We start from the raw sequence: 16,484 nt of genomic DNA, 5'->3' as shown, positions 1-16,484 counted from the left end.
AATATCTCAAGTGTCCTTCCTCCCCACCCAACACAGGCCTGTACTCTAGACATACGATCCAGCTATACCACTCATAGGGATATATCCTAGGAACACAAAAATGCAATATAAAAATCCCTTTCTCACACCTATATTCATTCACTGCAGCGTTGTTTACAATAGCCAGACTCTGGAAACAGCCTAGATGCCCTTCAATAGATAAATGGTTAAAGAAACTATGGTACATATACACAATGGAATATTATGCAGCCATCAGAAGAGATGAAGTCATGAAATTTTCCTATACATGGATATATATATATGGAATCCATTATGCTGAGTGAAATAAGTCGGAGGGAGAGAGATAAACACAGAATGGTCTCACTCATCTATGGGTTTTGAGAAAAATGAAAAACATTTGTGTAATGACTCTCAGAGACAAAATAGAGGAGGACTGGAGGGTCCAGCTCCTGACATGAAGCTAACCACAGGGATCATTTAGTGCAGTCACAGAAATAATTACACTGAGAACTATCATAACAAAATGTGACTGAATGAGGGAAGTAGAAAGCCAGAGACACTTTTCAACTGAATTAAAGGGACAACAGATAAATTCCCTTTCTACCTGAGACTAAAATTAAATCCTAACCATCATTTTTACCTAGTTTTTTTTCCTTTATAGACAATATCTGAATTTAAGAATTCTGCTTTCTCCACTTAGGTTCAAATCCAAAACTTCCCCACAGTTAGTTATAGTATCTTACCTGGCCTCATAATCATTTCGGACCAAGAGGAGATGCTGCAGGATAGACAGGAAGTGTGATTCTGCCTTTGAATCCTTTACTGTGTTTAAGAGAATCTGGAAGATTTCACTGAAGTCAGTGAAAAAGGAGAAGAGGCTAAGGAAACTTTGTATTAATAAAACTGTTTAATTAAGTGGCTTACCCAACTCATGGGGAAAGTAGCAAAATGTCACATCTGACATCTGTTTCTCCTATAAACACTGCCTAAAACTTAAGACTCAGTAGCTCAGTGGTGGTATAGCATATGTCTTGTGTGGGTAAGCCCTACTGGAAATAATTTGTAGCTTTTCTTTAGCCAAGGGACCACTGCATTGACGTGCTATGCACAGTGATAATAGGAATTCTCATAACTGACTTGAAGATTGGAACATAGACAAAAACCAAAGGATAACAACCTCAAATCACTGGTAGAAAGTATCAATAGGTGATCAAATCAGTCTTAGGGACACATATAAGAAAACAAATTAGAATCCCCACTCCCTGACTGTATAGGTTTTCCAAAAACGTTACATCTTAGAATGCTAAACTACCATGTTTCGAAGTCTTACTAATTTTGCTGATGTTACCACTTTGAACAATCTTTAGAGATACTTTTCCTAACTTCCTGACATGCTGAGGTCATTAAATACAACAGCAATGTAAAGAAGCATCCACTATCTATTGAAAAGAGACTTGTGGTGATTGATGCCTTGGTGAATCATCACACAATTCCATAAAAGGACTGAAATTGACTGAATGTCTTAATTGCCTTGAGTCAGGTCAGTAAAAGGATATTCCATTTCCATTTTAATGTCATCCAATCGTCCTTTCAAGTCATAGGAATCTTCTTCCACTTGCTCATCAAACACATTCAGTTGCACTCTCATGTCATCATTATCAATTTCTCGAAGGCCCTATCAATGACAAAAGTAGACCTCATGAAACCTATATGTTTCCTATGCACCCAAAAAATCAAACCCTCCAATTTGGCTTTTAAATTAAATTGAAGTTATCCCAAGATTACTAGGTCATAAAGCCAGGAAGGTCAATTAGCCTTCTAATGAAAACTTGCACCTCAGGCCCGGAGAGATAGCACAGCGGCGCTTGCCTTGCAAGCAGCTGATCCAGGACCAAAGGTGGTTGGTTCAAATCCCAGTGTACCATATGGTCCCCCGTGCCTGCCAGGAGCTATGTCTGAGCAGACAGCCAGGAGTAACCCCTGAGCACCGCCGGGTGTGGCCCAAAAACAAAAAAACAAAAAAACTTGCACCTCACCTGCAACACTTGATGCAGTCCCAAGCGCATTAGTTCACTTCGAATGTGAATGCGGAAGTCCATTTCTTCAGCTTCTATGATGAGAGCATTGATCAATTGCAGGCATCCAATCTAAAATAAGAAAATACAGGGCCAGAGAGATAGTGCAGAGGGTAAGGTGCTTACTTTGTATAAGACTGACTTGACTTCAATTCATCTGAACCCACCAGGAGTAACCCCTCAGCATTACCGGGTGTGGGTCCCTCCCCCATGACGTATTATAAACTACAATAGTATATGATTATTAATGCCTGATATAAATTTTTCATTTATAGTATACTATAAAATATAACAGTAATGTAATTATTAATCCTAAATATCAAAATTTTGTTTTCTTTACATGATTATGTCAGTCCTCACATATAACCTGTAATGATTATTTCTGACATTTTTACACCTGACTGGTGAAAATAGAGGGAGTATTTCAGATTGCTAAGACAGAAATTCTATCATAAATCATTTAATAATTAGATATTAGTATTTCTAATAGTAATGCCATATAATCTAGGCATATCATTAATTAGACAGCAATAATTATTTTGAAGATCAGCAGAAAATTCTGAGTACCAGCACAAGTCCATTAACTGGCAGTTGAAAAACCATTGAACTTAAAGGTGCTCTACCAGATTCTAGAATGACTTTCTACTACTACAGGAATAAGTTCTGGATAAAGTTCAGGTTTAAAGAACTTAAGAGGTCTATATGATTCCAAGGAGTTGATGGTATAATTTGTTCTAGGTTTTTGTTTGCCTAGTTTGTGAAAAGATACCATGCCTCTCCTCCATCTTAAAATGAGAAGAAAAAAAATCGTTCCTTTTCTGCCTTCTTACTAAACAATCTTTGTCCTTTCAGAACAAAATAAAAAATTAAGTTATATTTTAGAATGGGTGGTATCAAGTTTGGTGGTATACAGAGCACATATTTTTGCAATATGTAAGGATATAAGTATTGATCCCTGATACCAAAAGCCAAATTAAAACAATATAGCTAAAAAGAGTTGGGAACTATTCTGCGTATTCTACTCAAGATCAAGAAAATGTAAATCTTTCCATCTTGAGTTCAGTATCAGGGGATATATATACCTTAAGTGCAATGGAGGTGCCACTTTTTAATCCATCCAGCAGTGGCTGGAAACGTTCTACTTCATCCATCTCAGCTCTTTCTGTCATTGCCTCCAAAACCCGTTCATTCCTGCCAGGTGAAAGGAGAGGGAGAGAAACACTCAGATACTCTGACAGAGACAGGAGCAAAGACAATTATATAAGGCACGAGTCTGTGAAAATTTAGGTTCAATTGTTAGCACTACTTCATAAAAAAATGTTTTTATTCTCATCACAGAGAGATGTCATTAAAAAATGTTCTCCCAAAACCCATCCCTAGAATCCTACCCATAAAAATCAAATTAAGACTCCTCTTCTTGTACACTGGTACAACATTTGGAGGGGAATTTAATAGAACTGAGTTTTGGGGGGGATGGGCCAGTGGGTAGGTGAGAATCCCAAGCAGATTCAGGGGCTCATCCTCAGTGATAATTGGTCCAACTATGCAGGCTGGAAAATTCAATGTTCAGGCCCAAAAACAAGGTGTTGCTTGAGTCACATAGTGCTGAGGGCCACCAAGGCCACTTTGGCAGTGCTGAGGAACAACTAGGGCTCACTCAGTGATGCTTGGAAGACCATATATTGTTATGGATTGAATTTAGCCCTGTGCCAACTTCTGCCTTGAGGTATCTTCCTGGCTCTAGCAGTACCAATTTTTTCGGGGAGGAGGGGGCGATCTCCCAAGCAGTTCTCAAGGAGTCCCAAGGACTAATCCCAGTGGATTGACCAATCACACTGGAGAGTTCAATGTTCAGGTCCAGTGTTGCTGCGTGGGCTCCATCCAGCAGTGCTCAGTGATCCTTCCACACAGCACAAGAGGTAAAGACTTGCCTTGCACATGGCCAACCCAGTTCAAATCCTTAGCACCTCATATAGTCCTCTGAGCACCACCAGGGATACCTGAGCACAGAGCCAGGATTTGACTTTGACTCTAAGCACCAGCAGGTGAAAACCAAAACTTCCCCTTTGGAAGGGTGGGGAAACTGGCCAAAAGTCTAAGAAGTCTGAAGACCAGATTCAATCTCTCATACATCATGGTCCCTCAGCACTGCCTGGATCAGCACCTGAGCACCACTAGGTAGGTCCAAACTCCCACCAAAACAAACAAGCATCATTTTTATATAGGGTACTACAATGTATTTTGTCTATGTATAGTAAAATATGTGAGACTATACTAAATAATTAATAGTGACTACTTTTGTAAAATAAGTACTGTCAAGAGGATGAGACCATTAGATTTTATTTATACTTCTATGTTGTTTGGACTTTTTTCAATAATATTGTGTTACTTCTGAATTCTTTTTAAATGTAAAATGAAAAAGCTAGTCCTAGACAACAGATGTTACCAGAGATTTAACAGATGTAATATTCTGCTATTCCTCTGATAAATAGAAGAACATTCGAGACAAACTCCATTTATTTAACTAGCTTCCTAAAACACTAAGATTTAGTGTTGAGATCTGGATAAAATATATGGCTTTACCTTGTATTTTAGACCAAGTACACGTACAAACAATTCAATTTTCTGACCAGAGAGAATGGTTCAGAAAAGGGAGGAAGGAAGAAAGGATTCCAGTCACATACATGTCCTCAGGCTGTGGCAGGATACAGAGAGCAGAAAGCAGCTTCACTGCATCAATCATCATGTTGGGAACAGTGGGATCCATGGCTCTGACCAGCAGCTGGATTCCTTCTTCTGTCTCCAGCATAGTCTTGATTCCAAACTAGTAGGACAGAATGGAGGAGGGAAGATTAAAGATGACAGCATCTAGTGAGGGATGAATTTAGAAACGAATTTATGGGGTGAATATAATTAATCAGTTTCTCAGAATATGACTTTATTTGGAAATAGGGTCATTATAGATTAGTTACATTACAATATCATTCTCAAGTAAGGCAGATCCCTAAAACCAGAAGACAAGCATTCTTATAAGATGGGGAAAAAGGGGGCGGGGGTAAGAGAGTTAGTAGAGAGGTGCATGCCTTATACACGACAAACCAGGGTTCAGTCCCAGAATCCCATGTGGTGCCCCAAGCACTGGCACTCTGTACTGAGTGCAAAGCCAGGAGTAGCAAATAAGCACTTCTGGGTATGACCCCAAAAGAAACAAAACAAACAAACAAACAAAAAAAATGGGTAAGTATATACACAGACACACACACAGGGATTGATCCCTGGCACACTATATGATCCCTCCAAGTCCCATCAAGAATGATTCCCTGGGGCTGGCGCTAGAGGTAAAGTGTCTGCCTTGCCAGCGTTAGCCTAGCATGGACCCCGGTTCTATCCCCTGGCGTCCCATATGGTCCCCCAAGCCAGGAGCGACTTCTGAGCGCATAGCCTGGAGTAACCCCTGAGCGTCACTGGGTGTGGCCCAAAAACAAAACAAGAAAAAGAGTGATTCCCTGAGGACAGAGCTAGGAGTAACCCCTAAGCATAGAAGGGTGTAGCCAAAATAAAAAAAGAATCCTTATTTTTTTTTCTTAATGCCTCTCCTATTCAATATTATAACATAACAGTGAAGAAGACAAAACTGTACCAAGAAGCAAATAATTATGGGTTTACAATAATACTAAACAGATACAAATGATGAAACAATAGGAACAATTTCAAAAGAGGGAAACGCTAAAATTAAAACAAACTTTCTAAAAACAATCACCATGGGTCAAGAAGCTCAAGAGGGGCTGGAGCAGTGGCGCAAGCAGTAGGGCGTTTGCCTCACACGCGCTAGCCTAGGACGGACCATAGTTCAATCCCCAGGCGTCCCATATGGTCCCCGAAGCCAGGAGCAATTTCTGAGCGCATAGCCAGGGGTATAGCCAGGAGTAACACCTGAGTCACTGGCTGTGGCCCAAAAACCAAAAACCAAAAAAAGAAGCTCAAGAATTAGTCAAAAATAGTTTAGTAACAGGACAGGGATATATACTCAATGGAATAGTATGAAGCCATCAGGAAAGATGAAGTCATGAAATTTTCCTGTATATGGATGGACATGAAAACCATTATGCTGAGTTAAATAAGTCAGAGGGAGAGAGATGGACACATAATAGTTTCACTCATCTATGGGGTTTAAGAAAAATAAAAGACATTATTGTAATAACACCCAAAGATAATAGAGATGAGGGCTGGAAGGACCAGCCCACACTGTGAAGCTTACCACAAAGAGTGGAGAGTGCAGTTAGAAAAATAACTACACAACTGTTAGGTATTCAACAACAACTAGCATGGCAATGGTAGTGAGTGAAATAGAATGCCTGTCTCGAATACAGGCAGGGGGTGGGAGGAGGGAAATGGGGGGCATTGGTGATGGGAAGATTGCAGTGGTGAAGGGGGATGTTCTTTTTTATGACTAAAATCCAACTACAAACATGTTTGTAGTCATGGTGCTTAAATAAAATAATATTAAAAGGAGGGGCAGATGACCTGAGTCTGCTTCTGAAAGACACAAAGCATTTGGGGCCAGGGAAGCAGCTCAGTGGAAGAGTGCTTGCTTTCCATGTGTGAGGAATTTAGTTCAGTTCCTGGTATGGCACTCTCACACACACTCACTCACTCACTCACTCACTCACTCACTCACTCACTCGCTCACTCACTCACTCAACCACCCACCCACTCACTCACTTCTCTCTTTTCTTTCTTGCTCTCCCTCTCTCTTCTTTCCTCCCTCCCTCCTTAAATAGGAAAATTTTAGCTTCACATTCCTAGATTGCTTTTGAAAGAATAGAAGACAAAGAGGGATAGAATGAGAATGTAAGAAACTTACCTTGTTGTTCATAAACGCTTTTAAGCAACGAATAACCTCATGCTGGTTACGGCTATCATAGTTTCTGCATATAGAAGACAAACAGTGAAGTTGCATTGTTCTAGACCTTTTTCCCATTTAATTTTTAATCTTACAGGGGCCGGAGCGGTGGCACAGGGCATAAGACGTCTACCTTGCACTAGTCTAGGATGGACCTTCGTTCGATCCCCTGGTGTCCTATATGGTCCCCCAAGCAGGGGCAATTTCTGAGTGTATAGCCAGGAGTAACCCCTGAGCATCACCGGGTGTGGTCCAAAAACCAAAAAAAATTTTAAAAAGTAAAAAGTAAAAATAAAATTAATCTTACAAACAAAAATATAAAAAATATTCCTAACTAGTAGCCGAGTAAATTCTGACATATAACATTTTGCCCTGAAATTACTAGTAAAAATAAGTAGCTAAAGAGGGATTGGCACCACCAAAAGACCTCTGATCAACTCTCTTACATCTCAAAAATGCAGGATTACATTAAAACCCTTCCTTTAATTCTTCCTCAGCTAAATATTACATTGTATCAGGGCAACATTTACTCTATTATTGTTCACCTTACTGTTTCAAACACTTCAAGTAGTACATGTAGGAAGTGCAGACTCTATTTGTATTGCAAAGTATGCAGGAAGTAGAAAAATATCTGGCTCATACTCATTTCAAAATATCCTGATAGTCCAAGGAATTCCCAAAATTATTACAACTTGGAAGAGATCATGAGTCCTAAAATCTTCAAGTCCCAAAACTGATCAAAATATTATATGACTCCAAAATAGATAATGCAGATGAGAGGATAGGGCAGTGCAGCCCTAAACTAGACTATTTCCACACCAGCCACAAACCTTTATGTGGAGATGATCTAGCAGCATATAGAATAAATACAGACCTTACTCTTATGCCCTATATATTATTCAGCATGAAAGTTCCTCCTTCATTTCCTGTATCTGTAATCAGCATTTATCCTCTCCTCAACCTCTACAATAAACCTCTTCTCAGAATACTCTTGCAGTGCCCAACTTTAAATTTAACTGTTATTTCTACTTTGGAATCAACAATCAAGTCCCTTGATGCTGTCAAAACTTGGAAGTTCTTACCCAGAAGTTTCCTCTTTCTCGTCATGAAGTCGTTTAAGGATGTCCAATAAAGAGGCTAGGCCTTCAGCACCAAAGGTTTGCACCCAACTATAAAGAATAGATAAAATGTGATCATTAAATCAACAATCACTCAAACCATTCATCCTGGCCATTCTGGTCCCCCTCCAGACCTTTCTCATAATTCCCTTTGATCTTCAGTTACCATCAGTGAACTCTAAAGCATGGGCTGCTACTTCTACTATCACACTAGAATGTATACCTGACAGGATTGTTGTTGAGAGACACACGAAGAGACTCTAGGCAGCTGAGCAGAGATGTATCCCGCAAACCTGATCTCAGTTCCTGAATATACATCATGGCAGACCTGGAACTCTCCTTCTGACTCATGCCCTAGATAGGAGCAGGCAGATTTTAGTAAATCCTTGACCCAGTCATAACCAAAAGCTAAAAGCTGTCAAATAATATAATTCAAATAATATACAGGTAAACACTCATAATAATTACTACTAAATTAAGTGAGACTCAAATTTGATTCCTCATCCCATTCCCCATATATTACTAAAGTCATAAAGACTTATTCAGGCAAAATACAAGTACAAATAGTAACTCAAATAGGAACGCAAAAAAGAGTTAAGTGATCAAAGCAATAGTATAATGGGCAGTTGCTGCCTTGCCCCTGACCAACCTGGGTTCGAACCCCAGCACTCTGTATGGACCCCCAAGCCTTCGAAGAGAGATCCCTGAACACAGAGCCAGGAGTAAGCTCTGAGTACTGGCAGGTGTACCCCAACTACCCCACAAACAACAGACAAATAAAACCTCACAACCTACATAAGAGTTAAAAATAAGTAGGACAGGGGCTGGAGCAATAGCAAAGTGGCAGGGTGCTTGCTTTGCACACAACCTACCCGGAACTGACCCCAGTTCGATCCCTGGCATTCCATATGGTCCCCTGATCCTGCCAGGAGCAATTTCTAAGAGCAAAGCCAAGGGTAACTCCTGAGTGCCACTGAGTGTGTCACCAAACCAAAACCAAACAAAAAATAAGTAGGAATGACAGGAGAAAGTTAAAGAGTGGATTATGCAGATTGTGTGCCAGAGACTGAACTGAATCTGTCTCCCTACAAGGACCCTCATCCCCAAAGCACTTCCAGGAGTGACCACTGCCTGGTAGCTCCCAGCACTGTCCAGTCCAAGTATCAAATCATCAGGTCTGTAAATTGGACTATGTATCACTGGAAGTGAACCTGTGCAATCATAGTACCTCTGGGGAGGTCTACTGCTTCTGTTTGGAAAAAAAAAAAAAAGAGAATTATGGGGCTGGAGAGATAGCATGGAGGTAAGGCGTTTGCCTTGTGTGCAGAAGGTCAGTGGTTCGAATGCCGGCATCCCATATGGTCCCCCGAGCCTGCCAGGAGCGATTTCTGAGCATAGAGTAACCCCTGAGCGCTGCCAGGTGTGACCCCCCCCAAAAAAAAGAGAGAGAATTATATTTCAAAATGAAATAGAACTGATATAGATATAAAATGCTATTTAAAAAAAAATCGGGCGGCCGGAGAGATAACATGGAGGTGGGGCGTTTGCTGGTATGCAGAAGGACGTTGGTTCAAATCCTGGCATCCCATATGGTCATCTGAGCCTGCCAGGAGCGATTTCTGAGTGTAGGGCCAGGAGTGCTGAGTGCTGAGCACCCCTGAGTGCTGCCGGGTGTGACCACCCCCAAAAAAAATTGGGGCTGGAGCAGTATCTCAATGGTAGGGCGCTTGCCTTGCACACAGCTGACCCAGGAGAGATCTCGGATCAATCCCCAGCGTATCCCCTAGCCAGGAGCGATTTCTGAGCGCATAGCCAGGAGTAATCCCTGAGTGTCACCAGGTGTTGTCCAAAAACAAACAAACAAACAAAAAAAGCAAATCATGGGGCTGCGGGGCCAGAGCTATAGCACAGAGGTAGAGCTTTTGCCTTGCACGCAGCCGATCCAGGACCGAACTTGATTTGATCCCTGGCGTCCCAGATGGTCTCCTGAGCCAGGAGAGATTTCTGAGTGCATAGCCAGGAATAACCCGAGTGTCACAGGTTGTGGCCCATAAAGCAAAAAAAAAAAAAAAATCACAGGGCTGAGAGATAAGTGCAATGAAGCACTTGCTTTGCATACAGCTAACACTGGATTGAATCCTGGCACCACATTTGTTCCCCAAGCACTACCAAGAGAATCCCTGGGCAAAACCAGGTGTGACCCCATCCCAAATAAAAAGATATAAAAACAATTGGTAAACTAAGGGCCAGGGATATGGCTCAGTGCTAAAGCACTTGCCTTACATATCCGAGGCTTTGAGTTCAATCCCTGGCACCACATAGTCCAGAATACCTCCAGGAGCAACCCCCAACCCACTCCCAGCTAAGCCAGGGAGCAGACCCAGAAGCATTACTGAACATGCCCTTTTCTGACCCCTGCCCCAAACAACAGCAAGCAGAAAATTGGCAATCAAAGCACTCCGTTATGAGAATATCAGCTGTATCATGAAGCAGCAACCGTAGGACTCACCGCCTTGGAAGTGTGCAAATATTGAGATACCATTTCCCTCTTGATGATAATATCCTTCTCCCTCAAAGGTTGCTGTTTCTCCTCATTCAGGTTCATATCCACCTAGAAGGGAGAAAAAATCAAAATATACTGAATTTCTTAAAAATTTGTAGGGATGGGCTAAAGAGATAGTACAGTAGGGAGGGAATTTGCATCTTATATGAGGCCTACCTGGCTTCAATCCCTGGTACACCATATGGTCCCCTGAGCACTGCCAGGAATAATTCCTGAGTGCAGAGCCAGGAAATAACCCCTGAGCATTGCTGGATAGGTGACCCAAAACAACAACAAAAGTTTTAGGGTTTAATTAGTATTTAGTATTTTATCTATATTTTAATATATTTAATTTTAGCATATTGTATGTTTATATTATATATTAAATATTTAATATAATTTGTGAAGAGCTGAGTACTAAATTTTTTTTTGTTTGGGAGCTACACCCAGCAGTACTCAAGGTTTCTCCTGGCTCTTAGTTTAGAAATTAATCCTGGCAGGATCAGGGATCATATAGAATGCAGGGATCAGTTGCATGCAAGGCAAACCCCCCACTCGCTTTGCTAATGCTCTGGTCCCTGAATGAGTACTAAATTTTTACTGAAGAAAACAAATGTCCTGATCCCTAGATATGTAAACATTAGAGGATTAAAAACTGCTCAGGTTGTATGCTTAACACTTTAGTATAAATCCTTATCAAATATTTGCATATTTAAATTCTTATTAAAATTGACTCAAAAAGGGGCCGGGCGGTGGCGCTGGAGGTAAGGTGCCTGCCTTACCTGCGCTAGCCTAGGAGACGGACCGCGGTTCGATTCCCCGGCGTCCCATATGGTCCCCCAAGCCAGGAGCGACTTCTGAGCGCATAGCCAGGAGTAACCCCTGAGCGTCACCGGGTGTGGCCCAAAAACCAAAAAAAAAAAAAAAAAAAAAAAAAAATTGACTCAAAAAACAAATAAAAATTTAAAAAATTAACTCAATATAGATGGAAATTTTTCTATACTGAAATAAATAGGCTGTTTTATTTTTTCCTTTACTATGTATAGAAGATATAAGTTTTCTCTCCAGAATAAAGCACTAAATAACTGGCATTATTCAAATGGCTGGTAAAATTACTACAGAAAAATGTGCATGAGTTTCAGAGCCTAAACACCCTGATTCCTGGGTAACTTAGTTCCTATTTCAATTCTTTTACCATTAAGAATAGAAATGATGGGGCCAGAGTAGTGGCGTAAGCGGTAAGGCGTCTGCCTTGCCGGCGCTAGCCTACGACGGACCGCAGTTCGATCCCCCACGTCCCATATAGTTCCCCAAGCCAGGAGTGGATTTATGAACACATAGCCAGGAGTAACCCGAGCGTCACCGAGTGTGGCCCAAAAACCCAAAACCAAATACAAAGACAAAAACAAAAGAATAGAAATGATGACAGAGAAAACAGATTAAAACCTGAATCATACTATTGGAGGAAAAGTCTTTTCTGAGTCTCTGATGTATATAACCCAAGTGACTGAGCCAATACCTGAGTGAGCATCTTTAACCTGAAACCCATAATATCATTTAAAATAGAGAAAATGGGGGCCGGAGAGACAGCACAGCAGTAGGGCATTTGCCTTGCACGCAGCAGATCCAGGACAGAAAGATTTGAATTCTGGCATCCCATGCCTGCTAGGAATGCTTTCTGAGCGCAGAGCCCCAGAGCACCACCAGGAGTGACCCCCCCCAAAAAAAATTAAATAAAAATAGAGAAAATGAAGAGGAAAACAAGTGGATATATTCTATTTTTTTCTGCATGTGTGTAAAACGATCATCAGTTTGAAGTAAAAATATTACTTTGAAATTGTTAACTTAATACCCAGTACTTTTTTCTTCTTTTAAATATAAAATGAAAGGGCCTTAGCGGTAGCACAGCGGTAGGGCATTTGCTTTGCACGTGGCTGACCCAGGATGAACACAGGCTCGATTCCCGGCATCCCATATGATTCCCCTCACCAGGAGCAATTTCTGAGCGCAGATCCAGGAATAACTCCTGAGTGCCATTCGGTGTACCCCCCCCAAAAAAAAACAAAGAAAAACATTTAAAATAATATAGATATAAAATGAATGTGGACACTGCAAAATGGTAGCTCACTGGTTGTTTCAGATCCAGTGATTTCATTTGTTTTCTCTGATTAGTTCAATACTAAAAATACAAATTTCCAGGGCAGCCATACACCTCAAAATCTAAGTGTGGCTCCTCAAAGTATAAGATTTTCTAACAAATCATCATCAAAGGGATACAATAACCAAATTACAATGTTTGTTTATTTATTTATTTATTTATTTTTGGTTTTTGGGTCACACCTGGCAGCGCTCAGGGGTTCCTCCTGGCTCTCTGCTCAGAAATCCGCTCCTGGCAGGCTCAGAGACCATATGGGATGCCAGGATTCGAACCACTGACCTTCTGATTGCAAGGCAAATGCCTTACCTCCATGCTATTTCTCTGGCCCCGTTTATTGTATTTTTTTTTAAATAAAACATTTTATTTGAAGGTACTGAGAAAGAGAAGGAGAGATAAGAGAGTAATGAGTAATGAGCTTCTCTGAAGGTAGTAGAGTGCCCCAGCACAGAGCCTAGCATGTAAGTGATAAACCCCACATCTCATGAGGAGAGATGTGGGCAACATATTCTTGGGCACCACTTACCCAGCCAACACATGTGCCTATTGTATGTTATTTTTAATTAACTCCTAGCAGTACTTGGAGTCCACCTGGACCACAATGTAGGCTGGAAAATGCAGTGCTAGTGACAACCTGGGACCTCAAGCATGTAAGTTATGTGCTCTACTTAGATCCACATGCTGTGCGTGCGTGCGTGTGTGTGTGTGTGTGTGTGCACATTTTGGTTTTTGGACCTCAGGCATATAAGTTATGTGCTCTACTTAGATCCACATGCTTGCCCTATAATGTTAAATTGTGTATGTGCGTGCGCGCATTTTGGTTTTTGGGACATACTGGACCTCAAGCATAGGCAATATTAAACTCTGTGTGTGTGTGTGTGTGTGTGTGTATATATTTTGGTTTTTGGGACACAGTGTGTATGTGTGTATGTATTTTGGTTTTTGGGACATAGTGTGTGTGTGTGTGTGTGTGTGTGTGTGTGTGTGTGTGTGTGTGTGTGTGTGTGTGTATTTTGGTTTTTGGGGCACACCAGAGTACTCAGGTCTTATTCCTGGCTCTGTACTCAAGGATTATTCCTTAAGGCCTGGAGAACCATACATGCTGGGGATCAAACCCAGGTCGGGAACATGCAACACAAATGTTATATCCACTATAGTCTCTCTGGCCCTAAACCCAGATTTTAAATGCATCTTAGCCTACTGCTAGTCTCTATGTGAATCTAAGATCATATAGTTGAGCAATAAGCAGGTCCTACAAGATTCTGCAATTACATATAAATCACATTTTGGGGGGTTATGTGATATGCAGAACTCAAAACTTCACATATGAGGCACATGCTCTACCACTGGCCAGCCACGGTCTTTAAGGGTCTAGCAGAATTCTTTCTGCATAGAGAATCTGGGGGAAATAATGCCTTTTTATTGCTTCAATTTCTTCTTTGCATAGATTCTATGGTAGATGCTTTAACATTTTACTATTCCAATTTACCCATAAATGGACTCCATACTGCTATGAGTTAGTCACTCACAAACTTGTCTTTGTGTTTTAAGTGTTGCTGGGCAGAGACTATTAACCAGGTAGTCAGTCAGTGATCGGATTGTCACTAAATCTAATTTTTAGATTATGGATTGGTATTCTTTCTTTCGTTTTTGTTTTTGCTTTTTGAGCCACATCCAGTGATGCTCAGGGGTTGCTCCTGGCTATGCACTCAGAAATCGCTCCTGGGACACTGAGGGATCAAACCACAGTCAGTCCTACATTAGAGCATGTAAGGCAAATGCCCTACGGCTTGCACCACTGCTCCTGGCCCCTGGATGGTATTTCTATATATACTTAATGGAACTGCGGTTAAGAGGTCCCCCTTCTGTTTGTTTTGGGGAAGGGTTTTTGGACGACACCTGACAATGCTAAGGGCTTATGACTGATGGATTTAAGGGACCATATAAGGTGCCAGGGATCAAACAGATAAAGCAAGTTCCTTTTTTTTTTTTTGGTTTTTGGGCCACACCCGGTGACGCTCAGGAGTTACTCCTGGCTAAGTGCTCAGAAGTCGCTCCTGGCTTGGGGGACCATATGGGACGCCAGGGGATAGAACCGCGGCCTGGCAAGGCAGACACCTTACCTCTAGCGCCACTGCACCGGCTAAAGCAAGTACCTTATGTACCACACTATCTCTCCAGCCCTGTGGTTCCCTGTTAAACCTGAAATGGTTAAGGGAGTAAGAGTATTTGTGCACTCAAAAGGGCTCACCCTGCCCATAAATGCATTTTCAAGAACAAGCAACATTTTCGAGTGAAGAAAAATACCAGCATTTGTTCAAAGAGTCCCAGAACTTGCTCATCCGTAATATCTTGCAGTGACTGTGCCGTGGGATCCTCTCCATATGATGAAGAATTTCTATGAGCAGAATTGGACTTCTCCTTCTCCTTCTTACTTCTCATGCTGGTAAATCTCTCCAGCTAACAATAACAAAAAAAAGAACATGAGTAGTGATTCATTTTCATTTATACATCAAACAGTACTTCACATGGCCAATTCCCTAACCTTATTCACAGGCACTTGCATCCCTGATTTGTGAGCAGTTTAAGACTCTTCTGGCCTGAAAGGAAGTAAACTTCCTTTTATCTAATTTAGCATATTAACTTTGTATTCTTAGTTGCATCCAAAAACATACACGGACTAAATTATTAAAATGTGAAATCTCGGGGCCGGAGCGATAGCACAGTGGCAGGGTGTTTGCTTTGCACGGGGCTGATCTGGGATGAACACGGGTTCGATTCCCAGCATCCATCCCATATGGTACCCAGACCTTGCCAGAAGAGATTTCAGAGCGCAGAGCCAGGACTAACCCGAGTGCAGCCAATGTGGCTCCCCCCCAAAAAAAATAAAACAAAAAAAGTGAAACCTCATGGAAGGGGAAAAAGAAATTTATTCTTAAAATCCCCTGCTGCTTGAAAGTCTTCTGTAGCAAAAAACTAAAAGCATCTACTATATATAGAGTTCTATCAATAAAATATCCTTTGAGTCCTTCAAGTTACACAAAAGTAAAGTGGCAGGTCCTCAGATGATAGAATCCTTCCTTCAAAGGGTGAGTGTGACCACAGATTTTATTAGTTATGTAATACAAGATAAACAAGTAAATGCCTTAAAACCAGAAGCCATAACTTTTCCTTTTATATATTTCATAGCACTTCTGTTATGGTTTTTGTTGTTGTTTGTTATTCTTTTGCAGTGCTGGAAACGGAAACTAAGCTCTATTACTCAGCTACATCCCTGGCCCAACACTTGTGTTAGGTAAGCAAAAAAAATTTAATAAATATACTTAAACTCTCTTTTGCAAAGTATACCATTTCTGGGGCATATATACCATCTTTCTGCCAAACAAATGCTCGAATACTATTTCTCAAACCCTAAATACAGATTACAAAGGACCATCAATAAGCTGCAGTTTAAACTGTTTGAGAATAACATCAAGTACTTATAAACATGCATAGCAAGACTTCAAGTAATGAGGTGCATCCAGAGCATTTAGTTTAAAAAAACACGTGGAACTTAGAAACCAGAGAATGCGGGCCCGGAGAGATAGCACAGCGGCGTTTGCCTTGCAAGCAGCCGATCCAGGACCAAAGGTGGTTGGTTCGAATCCCGGTGTCCCATATGGTCCCCCGTGCCTGCCAGGAGCTATTTCTG

The 16,484-nt window shown here is 41.2% G+C and overlaps 1 protein-coding gene across 1 annotated transcript in view; it reads right to left on the bottom strand.

Moving 5' to 3' along the window:
- DIAPH1 (diaphanous related formin 1) overlaps window positions 1-16,484 on the bottom strand; it is a 109,119-nt gene that overhangs the window by 56,198 nt on the left and 36,437 nt on the right. Inside the window, exons 3-12 of the mRNA XM_049786978.1 lie at window positions 15,101-15,253; window positions 10,606-10,707; window positions 8,320-8,450; window positions 8,061-8,147; window positions 6,940-7,003; window positions 4,760-4,899; window positions 3,158-3,266; window positions 2,037-2,147; window positions 1,557-1,675; window positions 744-860 (exon numbers count right to left, since the gene is read on the bottom strand). Coding sequence (XP_049642935.1) covers window positions 744-860; window positions 1,557-1,675; window positions 2,037-2,147; window positions 3,158-3,266; window positions 4,760-4,899; window positions 6,940-7,003; window positions 8,061-8,147; window positions 8,320-8,450; window positions 10,606-10,707; window positions 15,101-15,253 — 1,133 coding nt within the window. The remainder of the gene's footprint in view (window positions 1-743; window positions 861-1,556; window positions 1,676-2,036; window positions 2,148-3,157; window positions 3,267-4,759; window positions 4,900-6,939; window positions 7,004-8,060; window positions 8,148-8,319; window positions 8,451-10,605; window positions 10,708-15,100; window positions 15,254-16,484) is intronic.

The sequence above is a fragment of the Suncus etruscus genome, chromosome 14, assembly GCF_024139225.1.
Source record: "Suncus etruscus isolate mSunEtr1 chromosome 14, mSunEtr1.pri.cur, whole genome shotgun sequence".
NCBI lineage: Eukaryota > Metazoa > Chordata > Mammalia > Eulipotyphla > Soricidae > Suncus > Suncus etruscus.
The sequence above is the reverse complement of the archived record's forward strand: the minus strand, read 5'-3'. Positions and strand labels throughout refer to the sequence as shown.